Here is a 20,299-nt window from a genome sequence, read left to right as displayed (position 1 = left end):
CTGCCTACTGGCACAGCTTTATTGTAAGCTCGAGTTTTCCAAACTCTAATACTCATTATTCATCCACTGTTCTCTCGTATCTCTATCTTTTCCTAAACACCTGTCATTCATTGCTTTGGCAACTGATGTTCCTTTTTCAGATCTCTGGTAATGGTTTCATTTTTTTTTTTTTTGCTTCACTAAGACAATAAAGTCTTTCAGGTTCAAATTCCTACAGTTTTCCCAGTATGCCTTCCATTTCCTTTACTCAGAGGACTACGTCCTTTCTTTTGGGGACAGTTTCCATGTGCCTTACATTCTCTAACCTTTGCTTAGACATTATGTTTATCCAGCAGTCTATAAGGGTCCAATAATTGCCTAGACTGATACTCCAGACTCAAATAATATGCAAAGCAAAACATGTTTAGTCTACAGAAGTTCAGCATTCAGGGGTCTACTATTCATCAAAATGGTGACCCCTAACAAAAGGCACACAGGCCTTTTTATAGGGAACTAGGAGAATTCTAGCTAGTTTTAAGTAATGCAAATCTTCTTTGGTGGATGCAGGGGAAGTTACATGAGTTGGTTTCTGATTGGCTCATGCCCAGGTGGTCAGCAGATTGCATTCCTGTGTCATGAACATTTAAGCACAGGACGAGAGACCCAAACCATATAGGGCTGCCCAACACAGATGGCCCATCCGGAGATAAGACATTTTCCCATTTTTGTGGTTATCTCCAGACTGTTCTTTGGGAGGGAGGTTTTATGACCTTGTTCCTAGAATTTTGGTCTGTTCCTGGAGCTGGTGACTTATGACCTGGCTCCTGAGCCTGGTGACTTTCCTTTTGACATCAGGCCCAGTCCTAAAATGGAGACAAATGAGGTTTATGTCATTCTTTCAATCCCTCCTTGAGTAAGGCTCCATCTTGAATCCTTGAGATATCTCATCTTGAATCCTTGAAATATCTCCAGGAGCTGGTATTGTTGCTATAAGAATCATCCATTAGACTATAGGGATTTGTTCTCATACAAATCTGACTACAGCATGTCCCACACAAGCACAACAGTTAGCAAGAGCAGAACTAGCCCCACTAGTTAGTGTAGTTAGCCACTACACTAGTTAGTGTAGTCAGCCAGGGAGACCAGGAAAACAATGACTCATATCAGCTTGACTCTGTTGTCCAAGTTTAGCCCTGTCCTCTAGTCTCTGACAGACCATGGCCAGGCTGTCTCTGATAATGCCTGAGTTGTGGGTGTAGAGACAGCATTGCTCTCCTGGGGCTTGGCAGAGCCCTCCCTGTTGCAGGAAGAGTAAGTCCAATTCCTTTTATCTTGTAGTACTACTTCAGCTAATGAGTCTAATGACTGTTCTAACTGATGGATAGACTTTTCTAATTGAGCTGAGTTATAAGTTTATTTAGGACTTGCAGAGTCTGATCTGCTTTGATAAGGTCTGAAGCACCAGTACGGATTCCCACAGCTATGCCAGACCCTATACACTCCCTAAAAGTAGAATTGTGGAGGCTCCAAAATCTCGTTTTTCCATGTGATGAGCCAGAGCTGTCTTCATGGAGATACTGAAGGGAAAGTAGAGACTTGAGGGAACAGGGTAACCAGAACACATACGCTGGAATTTTTAAGCATTTGTGGATGTTTCCAAGGGGTTAAACATAAGGTGCATGCAAACTAAGTTCTATTGGGGGGAGGAGGCATGAGGTAGGAGTTGCTGGCTTCTATGGTAAGGGTCTGATTGCAAAGATGTTTAAGGTGAAAGAAGCTATTTAGTCCTCCCTCTTTTTCTTACTATGCATAGTCCCTTTCCAGTTATAGCTTAAAGGGTAAGGACTGGAAACCTTCCCAAGGAACACCTTGGCAGGCTTTTTCAAGGTGTTGACAAATTTCCTGTGGAAGCCCAGCCATTATAGTATGGGGGCCTAGGGTCCAGACAGAGCCAATAATCTCTTCTAATGAGGTTAGTGGTAGAGTTAATAAAATTGAAGGTAAAGTTGAGTCGTTTAAACAGGACAGAGGTGTCAAAGGCCCTAGGGAGGGATGTGATGACAGGGACAAGATTGAGTTGTTTATAAGGGAGTTTTGTTGTTGTTGTTTGTTTTTTTTTCTTTATTTATTTAAAAGATTTATTTATTATATGTATTCACCATTGCTCTCTTCAGACACACCAGAAGAGGACATCGGATCCCATCACAGATGGTTGTGAGCCACCATGTGGTTGTTGGGAATTGAACTCAGGTCCTCTGGAAGGGCAGTCAGTTCTCTTAACCACTGAGCCATCTCTTCCGCCCCAGGGTTTACCTCTTGGACTCAAATCCTTCCATTTGTATCCAGCCAGGACCCAAAGGCCTAGGTTGAAGCAGGAAAAGTAGTACTCACCGTGGTATTCATCAGGCCAGTTAAGTCTGTACCTCCCTCCTTACATCTTGTGGGGTTCTCTCAGTATCTCAGTATCCTGGAGCCTCAAAGTATTCATTTGGTGCTAACAGCTTGGTGAAGATTTGTGTCCACTGGAATCTGATCTCTGAACAGAATAAGTATGAGGAACAAGTAGATGGAGTCCTTTGGAGACCTATTGGGACCCACCATTGAGAAAGGCACAGCCAGGTGTGTCTGAGGCAGGATTTTTAAGAATTCTTAGTTTGAGTGGATGTCGTGAGTGGACAATAGCTCACCACAGTCCTGTGCTGGCCTCAGGTACATAGTTGTCTGGAAGGTGTTCCCACCAATGTTTCAGCTATAGGGATGTCTCGTGCCCTACTGGTTTGACATAGTTGTGATGTATTCAAATCTGGATGCTGTCTTACCTGCCCAGTAATGGGGGTGGGGAATCACCATGTGAGTTGTGGTTGTGCCTCTTTATCCAGACTTCATCACCCAGTTCAAAGAAATGGGGTTAGGGAAGGGGGGAAAAATCTCACAAAGGCAGGCCAGAGCCCGATGGAGGGCTTCCAAAGATTCCAAGAACTTATTTTAGTCATATTCAGCCAGAATGTCAGACTGAAAATAGGAGGCCGCAACAAGAAGGCCATCTACATATTGAAGCAGACTTATGTAAAGGTGGGCTCTCTGGTACTCATCCAGGTCTCGTCAAAGATGATGGGTGAGTTCTTGAACCCTGGGCCAGGTGAATCTGGTCAGTTGCCCATTGAAGACCTTCTTTGGATCTTGCCATTCAAGGCAAACTTGAATGGGTTGACTTTAGGATGTCAGGGGCAAGCTGAAGAGGGCATCCTCCAGGTCAAGCACTGTCTAGATAGTCTACTCTGGGGCAAGCTTCTCAGTAGAGTCTAAGGGTTTGGGACACTAGGATGGATGTCCCCCACCCTTATGTTGGCTTCCCTCAGATCCTGCACTGGTGGGTAATTATTAGAGTGGGATTTTTTTAACAGGAAGTAGAGAGCTATTCCAGGGTGACTGATGGGACCAAGATCTCCAATTCCCAGAATCTGTTGATATGCAGTGTTGTGTCTATTTCTGTCTCTCTAGGCATAGGAGATTGCCTGATCTGGGTTAGGGTAGCCTCAGCTTCCAGCTGGATCAGTCTTGGAGCCTGATAATGATCCAGTCCCACCTTGTTGTTTTCTGCCCAGACATCTGGGATCCTAAAGAAGATTTGGTTGAGTTAAGTGTCCTCTCCTGTGACAGGGAGAGGCTGGGGAATCAGTTTGTATTCCTCATCAAGGGCCAGAGTCAGGACATGGATAACGCCCTTCTGATCTAGTATGTCTACCCTTCAGGGTTGAAGTATATCTGAGCTCCTATTTTTGTGAGTTAATCTCACCCCAGAAGGGAGTAGGAGATTGACCAGGAATGAATAGGTTACCCCTCCCATTCCCAATTCCACCTTTCTTTAGGTAGTCCATAATAGTGCTTGGAGCCTGTCATACACTGTAGCTATACCTTCTTTCCTGATAAGGGTCCTAATGGCTCCTTCAGAACTGAATGTTGGGCCCCAGTGTCGACCAGAAAGCCTATGGGTTTCCCCTTCACCTTTAGGGTTACCCAGGACTCATGAAGGGGAGTTGAGCCCCAACTTGCTCAGTCATTGAGCTCCTCTAATTCTAAGACTTGGGGCTTCCTCCTGGGGTACTTGTTTTTCCCATGGCCCATTTCCTTCAGTAAGCACACTGATTCTTCTTTGGTGTCACCCAAGGACAGGCACTCCCTGTCGGTTGGGCTCCACTTACTTTTTCTTCATCCATGAGCCAAGACTCTCAGTTCCTTGGTGTCCTTATGGTCTTGGGGGTGGCAACTAGTAGTACTTTGGCCAGTCCCCTGGTCTCTCAATCCTTGGGATTTCTTAGTTGAAGACTTTTTTTTTTTCTTCTTTTTTTGTTATAGCTACAAGTTCTGTCAGCTGCTTACCTGCAAACCCATCCAAGCATTGGAGCTTAGGCCGAATATAAGGGACTGCTTGGTTAACAGAGGCTGTGTTTACAGATGACTGGTTTTCCCTAGCCTCAGGATTGAAGGGAGGTGTAGGTGTGGCAGGCTTCCAAGAGTCTCTCCAGGATTTCCCTAGGACTCTTGCTTTTCCCTTCAGTAACCTGGCTTACCTTGGATAAATTTGTGGGCCTCTCAGAGGGCCCCCATAAGAATGTTGTGGAAAGGCTGGAGAGATGGATCAGCAGTTAAGAGCACTGACTGCTCTTCCAGAGTTCTTGAGTTCAAATCCCAGAAACCACAAGGTGACTCACAACCATCTGTAATGGTCATCTGATGCCATCATGAAATATATATTTACCTTGAAATAGGCCTAGTTGTCCAGCTGGCCTTGAACCTCTGGTAGTCATGTTTTCACTCTGGACTGGCTGGGACTACAGATCTCCCCCATTAGGCTGACTCCGGATGCTTTTAGAGACCCACTGACAATGGTCTTTAAGCACATGGGATTTTTGTTGTTTGTTTTGTTTTTGGTAGTGGTTGTAGTTCTAAACTGTTACTAAATGGATAGAAAATGGTTTTGACTACAACCATTTTTTCACACCTGAGTTCCTGGCCTGAAGACATCCACTGCAGATCTTCTGAGTAGACTGTTCTGGGAGGGAACCCTATTGGTTTCTGTCATAGTGTATTCTCTGTTGCTGTGACAAAGAACCGTAACTAAAAACAACTCTTGGAAGAATGGGTTTAGCTGGCTTATACTTCACTTTATAGTCTATCACGGAGGGCAGGAGCCTGAAGGCAAAACCTGAAGCAGATACAACAGAGGAACAGTTTATTGCCTTGATTCCTGTAGCTTTCTCAGCTCTCTTTTGTATATAGCCCAGGACCACTTATCCAGGAATGGCATTACCTACAGTAGGCTGGCTCCTCCTGCCATCAATCAGTCATCAAGAAAATGTCCCACAGACATGCCAATAGGACAATTTGATGGATGTAATTTCTCAATTGACATTCTCTCTTCCCAGAAATGTCTAGGTTTGCGTTGACATAATCTAACCAACACAGTTCTCTAATCAAGCATAGGACTAAAGATGGATGAACTAATAAAAATTTAGGTGTGCTTTGTTCAGAGTGGGGTTAAGTGCCCAGTAAATACTGCTGGATGTGTACTAAGAAATAATAAGCATTTGCTACTGCTAGAGCACTCCTATCAGCCAAGGTAAGCTTCCCATTTAACAGATGAAAAGACTAAGTCTTAAGAGATAGAGAACTTGTTCAAGCTCTATGTGGATCCATCAAGTAGGATTTGACTACTTCGTGTGTGTGTTCGTGTGTGTGTGTGTGTGTGTGTGTACCCGCGCATGCCAAAATAATGCATCATGTGCCCTGGAGTTGGGGTTAAAGATACTTGTGAGGTTGCATGAGCTGCATGCTGGGAACTGGGTCCTTTGCAAGCAACATGAAATACTTATAACTGCTGTGCCATCTCTCCAGTCCCTGCCTCCCTTCCCCCCCCCCCCCCCCCCGCAGACTGTGTTCCTAACCACTCTATTACATTGTTTGGGCTGTAACACACTGTGTTCTACAAGAAACAAGAGCCTCACCATTCCTTAAGAAATATACCGACCCATCCAGGCAGTCAGGCCACACAAATGTGATGTGAACTACACACGGACTGAACAATCTAAAGGAGCAGAGATCTCAGTCTCCTTAGAGATCTCCAGACCCTTTCCCATCTTTGTTTTCTTACTTAGTTACTGAGAAATATTTCTAACTGAAATTTAAAACCCAACATTCAGTTTAAGATCTTACTAACATGTGCATATCTGCATGTACAGCCACAAACACACACTGCATGTACATACAGTGAGAGCACTGCACATACATACAGTGAGAGCACTGCACATACATACCATGAGAACACTGCACATACATACAGGGAGAACATTACACATACATACAGTGAGAACACTGCACATACATACCATGAGAACACTGCACATACATACAGGGAGAACATTGCACATACATACAGTGAGAGCACTGCACATACATCCAGGGAGAACATTGCACATACATACAGTAAGAACATTGCACATACATACAGGGAGAGCACTGCACATACATACAGTGAGAACATTGCACATACATACAGTAAGAACATTGCACATACATACAGGGAGAGCACTGCACATACATACAGTGAGAACACTGCACATACATACAGTGAGAACATTGCACATACATACAGTGAGAACATTGTACATACATACAGTGAGAACACTGCACATACATACAGTGAGAACACTGCACATACATACAGTGAGAGCACTGCACATACATACCATGAGAACACTGGGAGCAGAGAACTAGAATAAATATAGGTTAAAATCAATGGTTTAACTATGGAACAATAAAGAAGCAAGAAGATAAATTTGTTTTTAGTTTTATTAAAGTTATACATATAAGTTTAAAATAGAACATTCTCCCCTTCAAAGTATTCCTTTAGAATAGTTTATTATGTTAGCTGACATTAATAAAAATATTTTCTGTTTATTAAGAAGTAAGTAAACTCAGGTGCAGTGGAACTTACCTGTAATCCCAGATTTGGGGAGGCTGAGGCAGGAGGATCAACCTGAGATTAACTGAGATTAAGTTTGATGCTGCCTCCGATTACACAGTGAGTTTCAGGCCAGACTGGGCTGAAGTGTGAGGCCCTGTCACAAACAAACCAAAATCAAGTGGGTAGTTTCAACTGGATTTGTCTTTAATTAAAAACTCTCTGTCTTTCTCAACTGAGAAAATTACTTAAGAGTATTTGTCTTCAGTAAAAGTTTAGAAGCATGTAATAAAGAAGGAAAATAAGCTTTTTACATGTCACATGCATTGAAAAGTGGCCCAGCAAGCCACAACTTCCCTGTTGTCTGCAGCCATCTATTCTTAGCAGCTCCTGAAGCAACACTGTGAAGAAACAGGCTCTGGGTCCCAAAGAACTTCCTAGAACATTCGACAATTAGAATAGGAATCTTGAATGGCTTACCACACATCAAGAAGAAACACATCCCACATGGATAGAATACAAATTCAAGAGGAACCATATAGTCCAGCCATGATTTAAGGTCCAGATCAGCTTATCTGCAATTAGAGCTGGGCAGCCTCTATCTCCTTCTGTTAGTTCAGTGCCGCTATGCCTTATTCATAGCAGCTCTCGAGTACCTCGTCATGCACACACAACAGCTGTAAAATCTTGGACCTAAATTTCACCTGATGTAGGATAACCTGGAGTTCCTTTATTCAGTTCCTTCAATGGATTTAGGGTGGAAAATAAGCTCCCTGATGCACTGTTATTCCTATAGACATCATCTAAACCTATGCTATCCACACCAGCCAACTGCCACATGTGATAACTGATAAGCTATGAATAAGAATGTGGTTATAGTTTAAAATACACACTAGATATCAAAAAATTAATGCAGGAGACTATGTGTGTCTGTGTTTTCATCTGCGGAGCCAATATTCTCTGGGCGGGGACTGGTAGAGCAGAGCGGTCCGTTCCTGGAGCTTAGGCGGGGTAGCAAAAGCTACATGCAACAGAAGACAAGACAAAATATCTCAATAACACTCAATATACTGCGTCACATATTAAAATATTTTGGAGTGTCTTGATTAAATAGCAATCTTACCTGTTTCTTTCCACTTCTTAAAGTCTGGCTATAGAAAATATAATCCTCTCAGTTTTCATGTTTGGTTTCCATTATTACTTAGCTTTGTTCTTTTTTTTTTTTTTTTTTTTGGGTTTTTCGAGACAGGGTTTCTCTGTGTAGCCGTGGCTGTCCTGGCACTCACTTTGTAGACCAGGCTGGCCTCGAACTCAGAAATCCGCCTGCCTCTGCCTCCCGAGTGCTGGGATTAAAGGCGTGCGCCACCACGCCCAGCTAGCTTTGTTCTTTACTGTAAAGACTAGGTATGACCTTATTGTGAATTTTAGTGAAGGGATAGCAATTCTATTCAGTCTCTCACCTGTAGTTTGAAAGAAAGACAGATCACACACATTTCTATTTTTCGCTTTTAAGGTCCCATGTGTAGGAGAATTTTACCTGCATGAATTTTATGTATATGTTTGTGCACCCTAGGAGGGCAGAGAGTGTCAGATCCCATGGACTCAAGAGTTCCCGATGGTTTTGAGCCACCATGTGTGTGCCGGGAATTGTATCTATAAGAGCAGCAAATGTTCTTCACTGCCGAGCCATTTTCAGGCCCTGTCATACACATTTCTTTAAAATGTTTAAACTTAAGTGTACTCGTGTGAGTGAGGGAAAAGACTATCAGATCCCTGAAGCTGGAGTTATAGGTAGCAGTGAACTAGATGATGTGGGTGCTGCTAGAGTAGTGCCACACACTCTTCAGCGATGAGTCATCTCTTTAGTCCCCCTTTAAGAATCAGAAGTATTTTAAAATTCCACCATGTTTTTTAACTGGTGAGTACCAGATATTAAAATGTCTCTGTGTCCCTAAGCTGGTGACAGGGCTTGCTTCCTAGGAGGTGCCACTTTCCCTTCGCACAGCCACCCTAGTTCAAATGGGTGAAGCTTGCTCAGCCTGTCTAGGGTTCCTCCTATGTATGTGTCCTTTCCTTGACTCAGAGAAGCACATAACTGCCCATACAGGGGACCAAGACAAGAGAAGTCATGTTTCCATTCAGCTCGTCACAACTCTGAGGCAGCAATATGAAAGTTTCTGTAATTCTTTAGAAATCTGGAATGAGAAGTTAGTTGTAAGGGAAGTTCAACATAGTTAGACATGAGGGAAATGCAAATGCGATTCTGTCTCAGCCTAGACAGAATGGTTAAGAAAACACGCAGCAAAAGCTGCTGGGTGCATGCAGCTACTGTGGAACTCACTGTGAAAGTTACTTAAAAACCTAAACCAAGGATGACCACCCAATCCAGCCCTACCATCCTGAATAGATACATCAGCACACAACACACCCTATGTGCACACTCGTGTTTATCACTAATCACACTTCACAAGTGAGTTACTCAGCTCGGGAACCCTCCTGTGGATGAAGCAAGAAGGACAATGTGGTATAAACAAAGCACAGTCTTATTCAGCCAGGGAGAAGAATGCATTTATGCTACGTGTAGGGAATTGGATAGAACTGGATAGCATCGTGCTAAGTGAAATGTCAGGACCCAAAGACATACAACGTATTCTCTCATTCACAATACAGATGGAAAAAAGATTGAACATAGAATGGAGAGAGGTTGGGTGTTTGGGAATCAGAAGAGGAAGTAAATGAGACATGGAAGTAAACATGATCAACAGGTATGAAAATGAATGAAGCCCATTATTTTATACACTTTATGATCTGGAATCTTTTAGCATGAAAGCCATTTAACCCCCATTCTGTAACTCTTCTGGCTTTCTTCCTTTGGAGAAAGCCAATTTTTTTTCTATCTTTCTTTTCTTTTTTTTTTTTTTTTTTTCGAGACAGGGTTTCTCTGTATAGCCCTGGCTGTCCTGGAACTCCCTCTGTAGACCAGGCTGGCCTCGAACTCAGAAATCCACCTGCCTCTGCCTCCCGAGTGCTGGGATTAAAGGCGTGCGCCACCACGCCCGGCCCTCTATCTTTCTTTTCGGTTTTTGTTTTGAGACAGGGTTTCTCTGTGTATCCCTGCTGTCCTGGAACTCACTCTGTAGACCAGACTGGCCTCGAACTTAGAGATCCACCTGTCTCTACCTCCAGAGTGCTGGGATTAAAGGCATGAGCCACCAATGCTGAGAAAGCCAGTTTCATTAGAGGTCTAGTCTACATTTTGAAGCACCAATGAAACACTCCAGACTCAAGAGGCTTTATTAGATCAGGGCCATGAGGAAAAAGAGAAGCGCAATGGTGAAAAGTGTTTTGAGGTTAATGTAAATGTATGTGAGACAGGTCAAGTCATCTTAGAATGCAGGCTTCCCTTGAATTATACAGGCAAAGGTGACCATTAACGTCTGATTCTTCAGTCTCCACTTGTTGAACTACATAGCCACAGATGACCTTGCAGGTATGAGTCTCGTGTCTCTGACTGTTGAGTTACCCCACCATACCCAGTTCATGTGGTAGTGGGGATCAAACCCAGACCCTGTGTATGCTGGGGCTAGCACGCTACCAAACAATCCCCACACCAGGCACTGTTTCAAAACAAAATGTCTGAAAGAAAAGAGGGGGTAAAGGGATAGCAAGCAAGATGCTCACTGACTAAAGACACTTGCTGCCAAGCCTGAGGACACAAATTGATTCCCAGGACCCATACCGTGGAAGAAGAGATTCCTGCAAGTTGTCACTGTCACAAAAGTGCTGTGGCACATTAACACACGAATACTAGTAGGTATCAGAGGCTTATGTATGCAGTTTATCTGAGGTTTCCAACACACTAGTAGAAAATGTGGGCCAGAGGAAATAAGCCTTGGTTATTTTCTGAAGCTTCATTGAGATTGAAAATACTCAATTATAGCCCAGTGTGCTGGCACACGCCTTTAATCCCAGCACTCGGGAAGCAGAGGCAGGTGGATTTCTGAGTTCGAGGCCAGCCTAGTCTACAAAGTGAGTTCCAGGACAGCCAGGACTACACAGAGAAACCCTGTCTCAAAAAACCAACCAACCAAACAAACAAACAAACAAAAAGAAAATACTCAATTATTTGGAGCTATTTAGTATTCTAGTGATGAAGATTTAGATCTGAATAACTTACTTAGCTATGTATAAACCACGTGCTTGGAATTAACAGCAACCATATAATACAAGACATCATGCAAGTGAAATCAATTCCCAACAGAATAAAACATTTTAATATTTTAAAATTACATTTATTTTGTGTGTGGGAAGGCATGCATGCTACAGAGGACAAGTTTTGGGAGTCAATTTTATCAGGTGGGATCCAGGGATCAAATTTCATGTCAGGTCCCTTAACCTGCTGAGTTCTTGCATCCGCTCCTGGGTTTGATATTTATGGTAGAAGTCATCTGATGTGTTACTACAAATTACCAATTTGTCAAAGCTATTTTCAGTGTAAGCTGCAATGTAAGGCTGCATTCTTTCTCTATAGTTTTTTTCTTTCTTCCTTCCTTCCTTCCTTCCTTCCTTCCTTCCTTCCTTCCTTCCTTCCTTCCTTCCTTCGTTTCTCTCTCTCTCTTTCTATTAGATGTTTTCTTTATTTACATTTCAAATGCTATCCCCTTTCCTGGTTTCCCCTCCAAAACCCCCCTATTCCCCTCCTGCCCTGTAGCTTTCTTGAGAAGCAAACATTATTTTCTATCTTCTGGAATAATTTTTCCTGGTCAGTTCATTGAGCCTTTATTTACACATACTGTGTCAGGTATGTGTAAATACCTGGGTTCTAGCAGTTAACAGTGACCGCAGTGGTGTTGACATTTACACTGAACCTGTACTCAGGGCATGGTGAGACACTTCATATACCAGTGAGACACAAGAGAGATGTGGTCAAGGACTTCCAGAAAGGTTTCCTCTATGTGCATGCTTCTGTGGGATGTGTAATTCTTGGAAGTGGACCATCCGCAAACTCATGGTCCTGCCCCAGACTCTCAGGTGCTGGGATTAGACATGTACCACCACACCCAACTCAAATAAATGGACATTTTTAGTAAGAATCCTTGAGGGCTTTGCTGTTGTTTTTTATATAATCCCCTGCCCCCTTTTGGTTTTGAACTCATTCTGTAGACCAGGCTGGCTTCAGACTCAGAAATCCACCTGCCTCTGCCTCCCAAGTGCTGGGATTAAAGAAGTGCGCCACCACTGCTCGGCAAGATAAAGCCTGTCTACGTAGCCAGGTTGGTCTCAAACTTATAAGCCTCCTGCCTCAGTCTCCCAAGTACTAGTTACAGATCTATATGCCACCACACTCAGCTTAAGAATACTTATTAAAAAGTTAAAATTATGGGAGCCAAAGACACTGAATGGAATCAGGATACAATCCTTTCTTCCCAAACCAGAAACCAATGAAGGATCAAGAGAACCCAGCTTGCTACGATGGAATAAGTAACCCAAGGTCATTTGGCTTGAGCCACCTGGAGCCCTAGTGCTAACTCTTCCACTGTGCTTAGGATGTCATTAAACGACACAACGACACAGTGAGACAGTGAGAGTCAAAAGGTACTTCAGTGTTGAGCTGGAAGACGCTGCTCACCATTTCAAGACCCTGTGTCAAGTTGGCTGTTATTGGCTATGTGAGCAGTAGGCTGAACAGGCAATCTTAGAGAAGCCCAAAGAACAGTGCCATTGTTAGTTATTCATGGACTCTTAAGAGCCTGGATTTGCAGACAGCCAAAAACAAAGAATGAGGTTTGATTGGCCAAATTTTCATACGTCTTTAACAATATACTGTTGTTACCTGATTTGTAACCTCCCCCCCTCAGCCTGAAATCTGGCTGATCAGGTTTGACTGTTATCACCAGGAGAGCATGGGGGTGCGGCCTGCCACCTTATCCTTCTGCCACTCCCACTGCTGCTCCTGCTGCCTAGCTGTTCCAGAGCCAAAACCTGGTCACCTGCAACTGGACTCCAAGGATGATTTGGCAGGAATGGGCCCCTCCCCCTTCTTCATAACCCCGTGTCTCCGAATAGTAAAATTGAGCTTTGATCAAAACCCTTGTCTTAGCTCCATCCTTTCTCGCGCCGCCTAGTTTCCTCTTTTCTTCCAGATTCCAAGATGCCTTCCAGGCTCGAACCTGGACATGTGGGCCGCTGGCCAGCCTCAACAAAATGGCGCCCAACGTGGGGCCTGAGAAAGGCAAAGGACATTTGGAAGAAGCACTGCTGGTTTGGAGCTCCATGGAAGAAGAAAATAATTAAGAAAAATTCGTACCGGAGAAGGCTGGTACAGGACAGAGTTAAACATGTGTGCTAGATTCACTTAGGTTCAGCAGTGAGATTCTCAGGATCTAGGAACGTAACAGGCAGTTAGCAGCAGCTTCTCTTTTTTAGGCGTGAGAAAAGAAAGGGTTTAAAAAAAGGGATTTAATAATTAGGCGGATTAGCCGCAGTCAGAAACTACATCAGGCAGGAAGAAAATGTCCCAGAAGCAGAGAGAAATTTTAGGGGTGCCCTGCTTTGTTCTCTCTTGGTCTTACAGCAGAAGTTCTCTGCCCTCTTTGTGTTTCTTGTCTAAGGTCTTGTCTAATGTCTAGTGCACCAATCTGTTCACGTGTTCAACTCATGTATGTTCACGTCCAGTCTGAATGAATGAATGTTCTGTGTTTCATGTTTGAAAATAAAGGTGACTAAATCTTTCTCTGCTGGTATAAAAACCTGAGAGTGGCCACATGCTTTAGCCAGGAAACAGACACACAGCAGGAGGGCCCCCCTGCTGGAAAAACTGTTCTTTAAAGAATAAAAGAGTCTACAGCCTCATGGTATTGGGGCAGAAAAAAGCTGATAGATGGTTTGTCCTACGAAAATTCTCTGCATTCTTGATTATTGCGTTTAGCTAATGATAAAGTGCTTTTTATCTTATAATTATAGCTAGAAAAATTGAAATTCTTTGATTGGTCTAAATTCATAAGACTTGTGTAGCCGCTTCATTTGTTTTTTTACTGGTCTTAGAGGTGTAATATGCTCTGCATGTCTTCATAGTAAAGTATTGGCTTATAAGTTATTGGGTCTGATCAAAAAGGTGTAACACTGGTTACTAGAAAGTTAGTTTTAAATTGGTAACTCAGGTTTAGAGTCTTTCCAACATGTGGCATAAGGCAGGCCAAGAGGCTGGGTCTCTAAGGATACTTCTAGTTGAGGTAATATTTAATGGCCGGCCTCAATACTGATTGAGGGGAAATTAATATGCCAGTCATAACTTATTATTTCATCATCACAAGCACTGAATATCAGTCTCCAAATAGGACATTCAAGAAGGTGAGGTGGTTGCCAAAGACACTGCACTTTTCATTTTCCTTCAAATTTGCTTTTGCTGTCCTTAGCTTCTCATCAAACCAGTGTTCAATGTGGTACCAGCTCCTTGTCAGTAATGAGCAGATGGCCTACTTTTAGTTTCAAATAGAAACAGAGGCAACAATAAAACATTTGAAGACAACAAGATGAGATTTAAAAAAAAAAAATCTATCTATCTATCTATCTATCCATCCTGGGCTGGAGAGACGGCTCAGTGGTTAAGAGCACTGACTGCTCTTCCAGAGGTCCTAAGTTCAATTCCCATCAACCACATAGTGGCTCGCAACCATCTCTCATGGGATCTGATGCCCTCTTTTGCTGTGGCTGACGACATTGTACTCACATACTTAAAATAAATAAATCTTAAAAAAAAAAAAATCCACGACACGTAAGACTGACACAAACACCTTACATGTTTTGATTCTCTGGGTCAGACTGGCCTTGCATTTAGTGATCCACTAATATCAGCTTCCCAAGTGCTAGGATTACAGGCATGGCTGTATGCCCAACCTCTCCTATTAAATTGGGCATTTAAAATATTCTCTTCTTTACCTAAAATGACCAAGATGATTGTTCCCTGATTCACTGTTTTTTGTTTTTTTTTTTTTAGATTTATTTTATTTATTATATGTAAGTACACTGTAGCTGTCTTCAGACACTCCAGAAGAGGGAGTCAGATCTCGTTACGGATGGTTGTGAGCCACCATGTGGTTGCTGGGATTTGAACTCTGGACCTTCGGAAGAGCAGTCGGGTGCTCTTACCCACTGAGCCATCTCACCAGCCCTCACTGTTGTTTTATAAGACAATTTATAAAGTTCATTTAACTATTCAATGTAAGAATTTGATGTTTCCTATCAGTTAAAGTATTTAAGGAATTATAGTATTAACGATATACATTTAGAAGTATTTTTCCTATTAAAAAAGATCCCTAACATGTTTATATACTCAAATAATTTATTACTAATATTTCACAAGTAATATCATTTTATTACTATAATCACAAAAATCATAATTTCTGTACAGGAATGTATAAGTGAACATTAATCAATGCATTGCTAATTTGCTTCATAATGAGGGTAAACATACTACAGAACATAAAAGAAAGAAGACTGTAAAATTTTCTGGCCTTGCAGTGCACTTTTTTAGTGCAAGTATTTAAGACACAATAGTGTTCAATTCAGCAAAATATTGCAGAATGTCATGCCACAGTCCACTTAATTCAAAGAAGGTCAGGACATGCAGCTTGTAATAAAATGTCAGCGCATATGTTTTTATATATTAAAAAACCCACATGTAATTCATAAAATATAGAGTGGTTTATTTAGATGGTTTCTGGATGATCTCACTGGGGAGTCCAATGTCTCCTTCACAGGGTAGGGCTAGGCAATGGCTTTGGCTTCAGGTAGGAATGCCTCCCAGTACTTTATCAGCTGTGGGTGATAAGAAAAAGAGAGATTTTCGTTACTCTTTTTTTTTTTTTACCATTTTAATGCATATATCTTTTTTTAAAAGTATATACATAAGCAGCTAATACTTAGTCTTTGTATACATTTATACATATAACTATATGTGAAAAGGTACCACTGTTAGCTCAGGCTGGCCTTAACTTTCAGGATTTTATGATGCCTTAGCTGTCTGTTGCTGGGATTACACTTGCAGGACCACACGTAGCCTATGCGTGATGTCTACTTTGTTTTTCAATGTGTTTTTTTCAGACACGTTCCCCTACCACATAGACCTGTCTGGCCTTGATTCTGTGGCAGTCCTGCCTGTGTCACTGCGCAGAGATTGGAGGTGTTCATCACCATGCCTGGCTACATATGGTTCTTAAATGGATCATTTCCCCACCAGATGTCTTATCAGCAGAATTAATATATAACCTACTTAAAACATTACTCCTCGCTAAGTACAGATTCTGCTATAAATAACATAATTTAAAATATCTACTCTTTATATTTCTTAGATATATGCAAAATTATACATAAAATATAGTTACTAGTTAAAAACTCAAAATTTACCTAATTACAATGACCATTTCTAACATAAAGCAAATCCTAATTTCTAGAGTATTCCCTTTTTATACTATTGCTCCTTGAGAGGACTGGAATAAAGGGCAGTGGTGGGAGCCAACGCTGAGTAAGGAAGGAAAAGAGAGACTGGAAAACCAGCTGCCAGTCTCTGGGTCATCTAGAGAACACATTAACTGTACACTAAAAAGTTAATTTAAAGCAGCTTCTTTGGAAATGATTGTTTTCTGACTTAGTTTTTCATTTTGTTTTTCTAAAGATAGGGTTTCTCTGTGTATCCCTGGCTGTCCTGGACTTAATCTATAAACTAGGTTGGCTTTGAACTCAAGAGTTCCATCTGCCTCTGCCAACTAAGTGCTGGGATTAAAGGTGTGTGCCACCACCACTTGGCAGTTAAACTTTAAAAATTGAACTTTTTTTTACTCATCTGAAAATTGTATTATGAAGTACTGGTTGGCTTGAAACTTATTATTACTCAGAACAGGCTGGCCTCCAGGCTTCATGATTCTCCTCCCTCTGCGTCCTAAGTGCTGGGATCCCAGGCCTTCACCACAGTGCCTAGCTTGAGTTTGTATTATACAAACAAGTTTCTATTCTGTACATTTTAAAACTAACTAGAAGAATTATTTCTATTAAATGACACTAAGTTATTTGATTTGTATATGCAAAATTCTATTTTTATAGACTTTAATGTATCATGAAAGCTAATGAAACAAATGCCAGTTATAGGTAGTATTCAAGCACCAAAAATTCCAAATAAAACAAAATTACCAAACTACTTCAAAGAAAAACCTTGAAAACTTAGTTTTTAGTGTAAGTTTCTCTATGAGGTGGTAGGGAGACATGCACTGAGAGCACCTACTCTATCAGTCTCTTGTCTTGTCGACAAGGAAGGGAATCCAGGGCTGTAAAGCCAGGGTCATAGTTGCATCCTGCAACCTCAACACTAGGCAGGCAGAGGCACCAGGATGGCAATTTCCAGGCTATCCTGGTGTATATATATATATATATAGAGAGCCCATCTCCAAAACAGAATGAACATCAAAGGGGAAAGCTATCTATGTGGTGCTTGTTAAGATGTATTTGGTTTTATGTGCATGGGCGTTTTGTATGAAGGCGTGTGCACCGTATGTGCACCTGGTATTCCAGAAGGCTGGAAGAGGGTGTTGGATCCACGAGACCTGCAATGTGCATGCTGTGAACTGAACCTGGGTCCTCTGTAAGAACAGGAAGTGTTCTTAACCACTGATCTCTCTCCAGGCCCCCTGTGACTTTTTATGGCCTAATGTTGGGAACAGTGTGTCTCTGTGTATTATTCAGTAGAGGCAACAGAGCTAGATAGTTTCCAGTTACTTTTGCATTTAGTCTACTTTTCCCTCCAGTTTAAACACCTGTCATCTTTAAAATGACTCTTCAAGAAACCCCAGAAGCTATGAGAAGGAAACCCATTCAAGAAACCCCAGAAGGAAAATGAGCCAACCTGTTGCTGTGTTTGTACTAATGATTCCAAGTACTTGATGATAACAGCTTTAAAATCTTTCACTCGTTCTTTCTGTTAAAGTATAATACATTAAAAAATGATATTAGTAGGAAATTACATTAAATTTTCCCATAGAGCTGAAGCAAAATTAAGGAAAGTACAGAATTATGATACATGCCTCAAATCTTCCCACTTCTTTTCGAATTGTTTTAGAGATCTGCTCAAAATCTCTCTCTCCTTGTTGTACTTTCGCCTCCCACTAAGGAAAACAAACAAGAGAAAAAATATGCTTATTTTTACCTGGAAAAAATATGTTTCTGTCATAATTACTCATCTAATTTAACCAAAATGCCTAAAGGAACTAAGAAAGTTCAATATTAGAAAACCCAATCTAACCTAATCCAGTCACGTATCTAGAACCTGAGCTAAGTTCAGTGGGCACAGCACTTGTGCAAGCATGGAGGTCAGAATTAGATCTCTAGCACCCATTCAGATGCAGGGTGGGCATGACAGCTGCCTGTAGTCCCAGCGGACCCTGCATAAAGCTGGCTAGCTAGACAAGTGAAATCAGCAAATTCTGGGTACAAGTGAAAGATTCACAAGGCAGAAAGTGATGGAGTAAGACACCCAACATGAAACTCTGCCATCCATATGCATGCACACATTATGTCCATGCACATACACTTATGCCCACACATACGCATACATGCACACCCCACACACACACAAAAAAGTGTATTTCACTTTCTAGTGGTAGATATACATGTTAGCTTAAATTCTATTAATAATTCATCACAACATTTACTTAAGACTAGAATATTTCAATGTTTAATGACCTATAATGTCCTGCCAGGTATGGTAGCTCTCTATAATTCCCACTTTGTGAAAGAGGGTGTAGGAGGACTCCCATGCTGGCCAAAGGCAACATGGTTGGCTCCTGTCTCAAAAGCAGCAAAATAAAGATCCACCTAACAAATCCCTATTAGATGCAACTGGAGGGACTGTGAGTATAAAGCTCACTAACAAACTGTTACACATTTCACAACATGTCAACAAGATGAATTCCAACAACACGTTTATTCATGTGCTCATGGAAATTCCTCAATATATGACAAACAATTAAAAACATTTTGCAATAGTAAAATGACTAGGTTTTCTTCACGTGGAACTATTTATTATCTACTGAAACTCATCAATAATCATTAAATTCAGAATGGTAACAACAAAATATGACTAGTGACCAATGAAACAGCTAAAATAAATATTTAAGCAATGAAATGGTATTCCCACTACGTAACCAAAACACTGGCTCATACTCTGCAAAGAGCAGGTGTACTTATTTGTAGTAATATAAAGGTTGTCCTACCTCTTCAATTTCCTTATTGAAGCATGGCAAAAAAAGTGTATAAATTATAATAAACTTATACAGATTTATTAAAACACCATATATAATACATATATATGGGGATAATATCGCCCAGAGAATGAAATGTGGACAGGTCTACCTTTAAAACCATTGTTAGATACAAAGTGAGTAACCGTGTGAAATCAAAACCATTTGAAAGGCCATGTAGGAGATGTGAAGGTTAATGTGTGGTTCCTTCCTGCTTCTTCACTCAGTTCAGACTCACATGAGATAACAAAGGGCTCTGCAGACTTTAATCATGAATAAGAAGTTAAATACTTCTCACTATCTCATAGAATTCATAAAAATATGAAGAAATAGCCAAGGGCTGAATGATTCAGAAAAAAATGAGAATTATGCATATATGAATGACATGAAAAATCTGAGTAAAGAAATAAAGTATTATTAATTACCTCTCTTATCTCGTTTTTAGCTTGTTGAATTTTATCTGGTTTGTTAGCAACCATCATTTTTGCCTCAGTTTCACGTTTTTTGAGCAAGGTAATTTGAGCATCTTCCCATTTCTGCCAGCATTTCATCCGATGGTCAAACACACCCTGTAAGTGGATGGCATAAGGCTATAACGCAACATTGTAAAATACTCTCATTACAATATAAGCATAATAATACTGAAGTTTATAAAGCCAAGTATTTAAATGTTACCTTAGTGTGTGGAGACAATGAAAATATGCATGCCAATACAATTTCTCTAGCTTTTAGGGTTTTAAATGTGGCTTGCATTAAGATGTAAAAGAGTTATATAGTCTAAAAAAAGATGTATTTAATGAAAATATACTGGTGTACATTAGAAGTTCTTCTATTGAATACTATATAAGACAGATTTATATGCTGGACAAACAGAATTTGAAAATATAAAGAAACTAGGCAGTGTCGTCTCACACCTTTAATCCCAGAACTGGGGGCGCGGGGGTGGGGTGGGGTGAGCAGATGCAGGTGTATTTTTGTGAGAGCAAGGCCAGTCTAGTCTACAGATCAATTCCCAGTATAGCCAAGGCTACAGAGGGAAAAAAAGATAAAATGGGCCAAACCAGGCCCATCC

At 41.3% G+C, this 20,299-nt stretch overlaps 1 protein-coding gene across 1 annotated transcript in view; it reads right to left on the bottom strand.

The window, feature by feature from the left end:
- Positions 1-15,621: 15,621 nt before the first annotated feature.
- Snx2 (sorting nexin 2) overlaps positions 15,622-20,299 on the bottom strand; it is a 47,003-nt gene continuing 42,325 nt past the window's right edge. The window contains exons 12-15 of the mRNA XM_085833582.1: positions 19,653-19,796; positions 18,009-18,093; positions 17,835-17,902; positions 15,622-15,757 (exon numbers count right to left, since the gene is read on the bottom strand). Of these exons, the coding sequence (XP_085689708.1) occupies positions 17,901-17,902; positions 18,009-18,093; positions 19,653-19,796 (231 nt within the window). The 3' untranslated portion in view covers positions 15,622-15,757; positions 17,835-17,900. The remainder of the gene's footprint in view (positions 15,758-17,834; positions 17,903-18,008; positions 18,094-19,652; positions 19,797-20,299) is intronic.

The sequence above is a fragment of the Mus caroli genome, unplaced genomic scaffold, assembly GCF_978045245.1.
Source record: "Mus caroli unplaced genomic scaffold, Mus_caroli_1 scaffold_19, whole genome shotgun sequence".
Classification (NCBI taxonomy): Eukaryota; Metazoa; Chordata; class Mammalia; order Rodentia; family Muridae; genus Mus; species Mus caroli.
The sequence above is the reverse complement of the archived record's forward strand: the minus strand, read 5'-3'. Positions and strand labels throughout refer to the sequence as shown.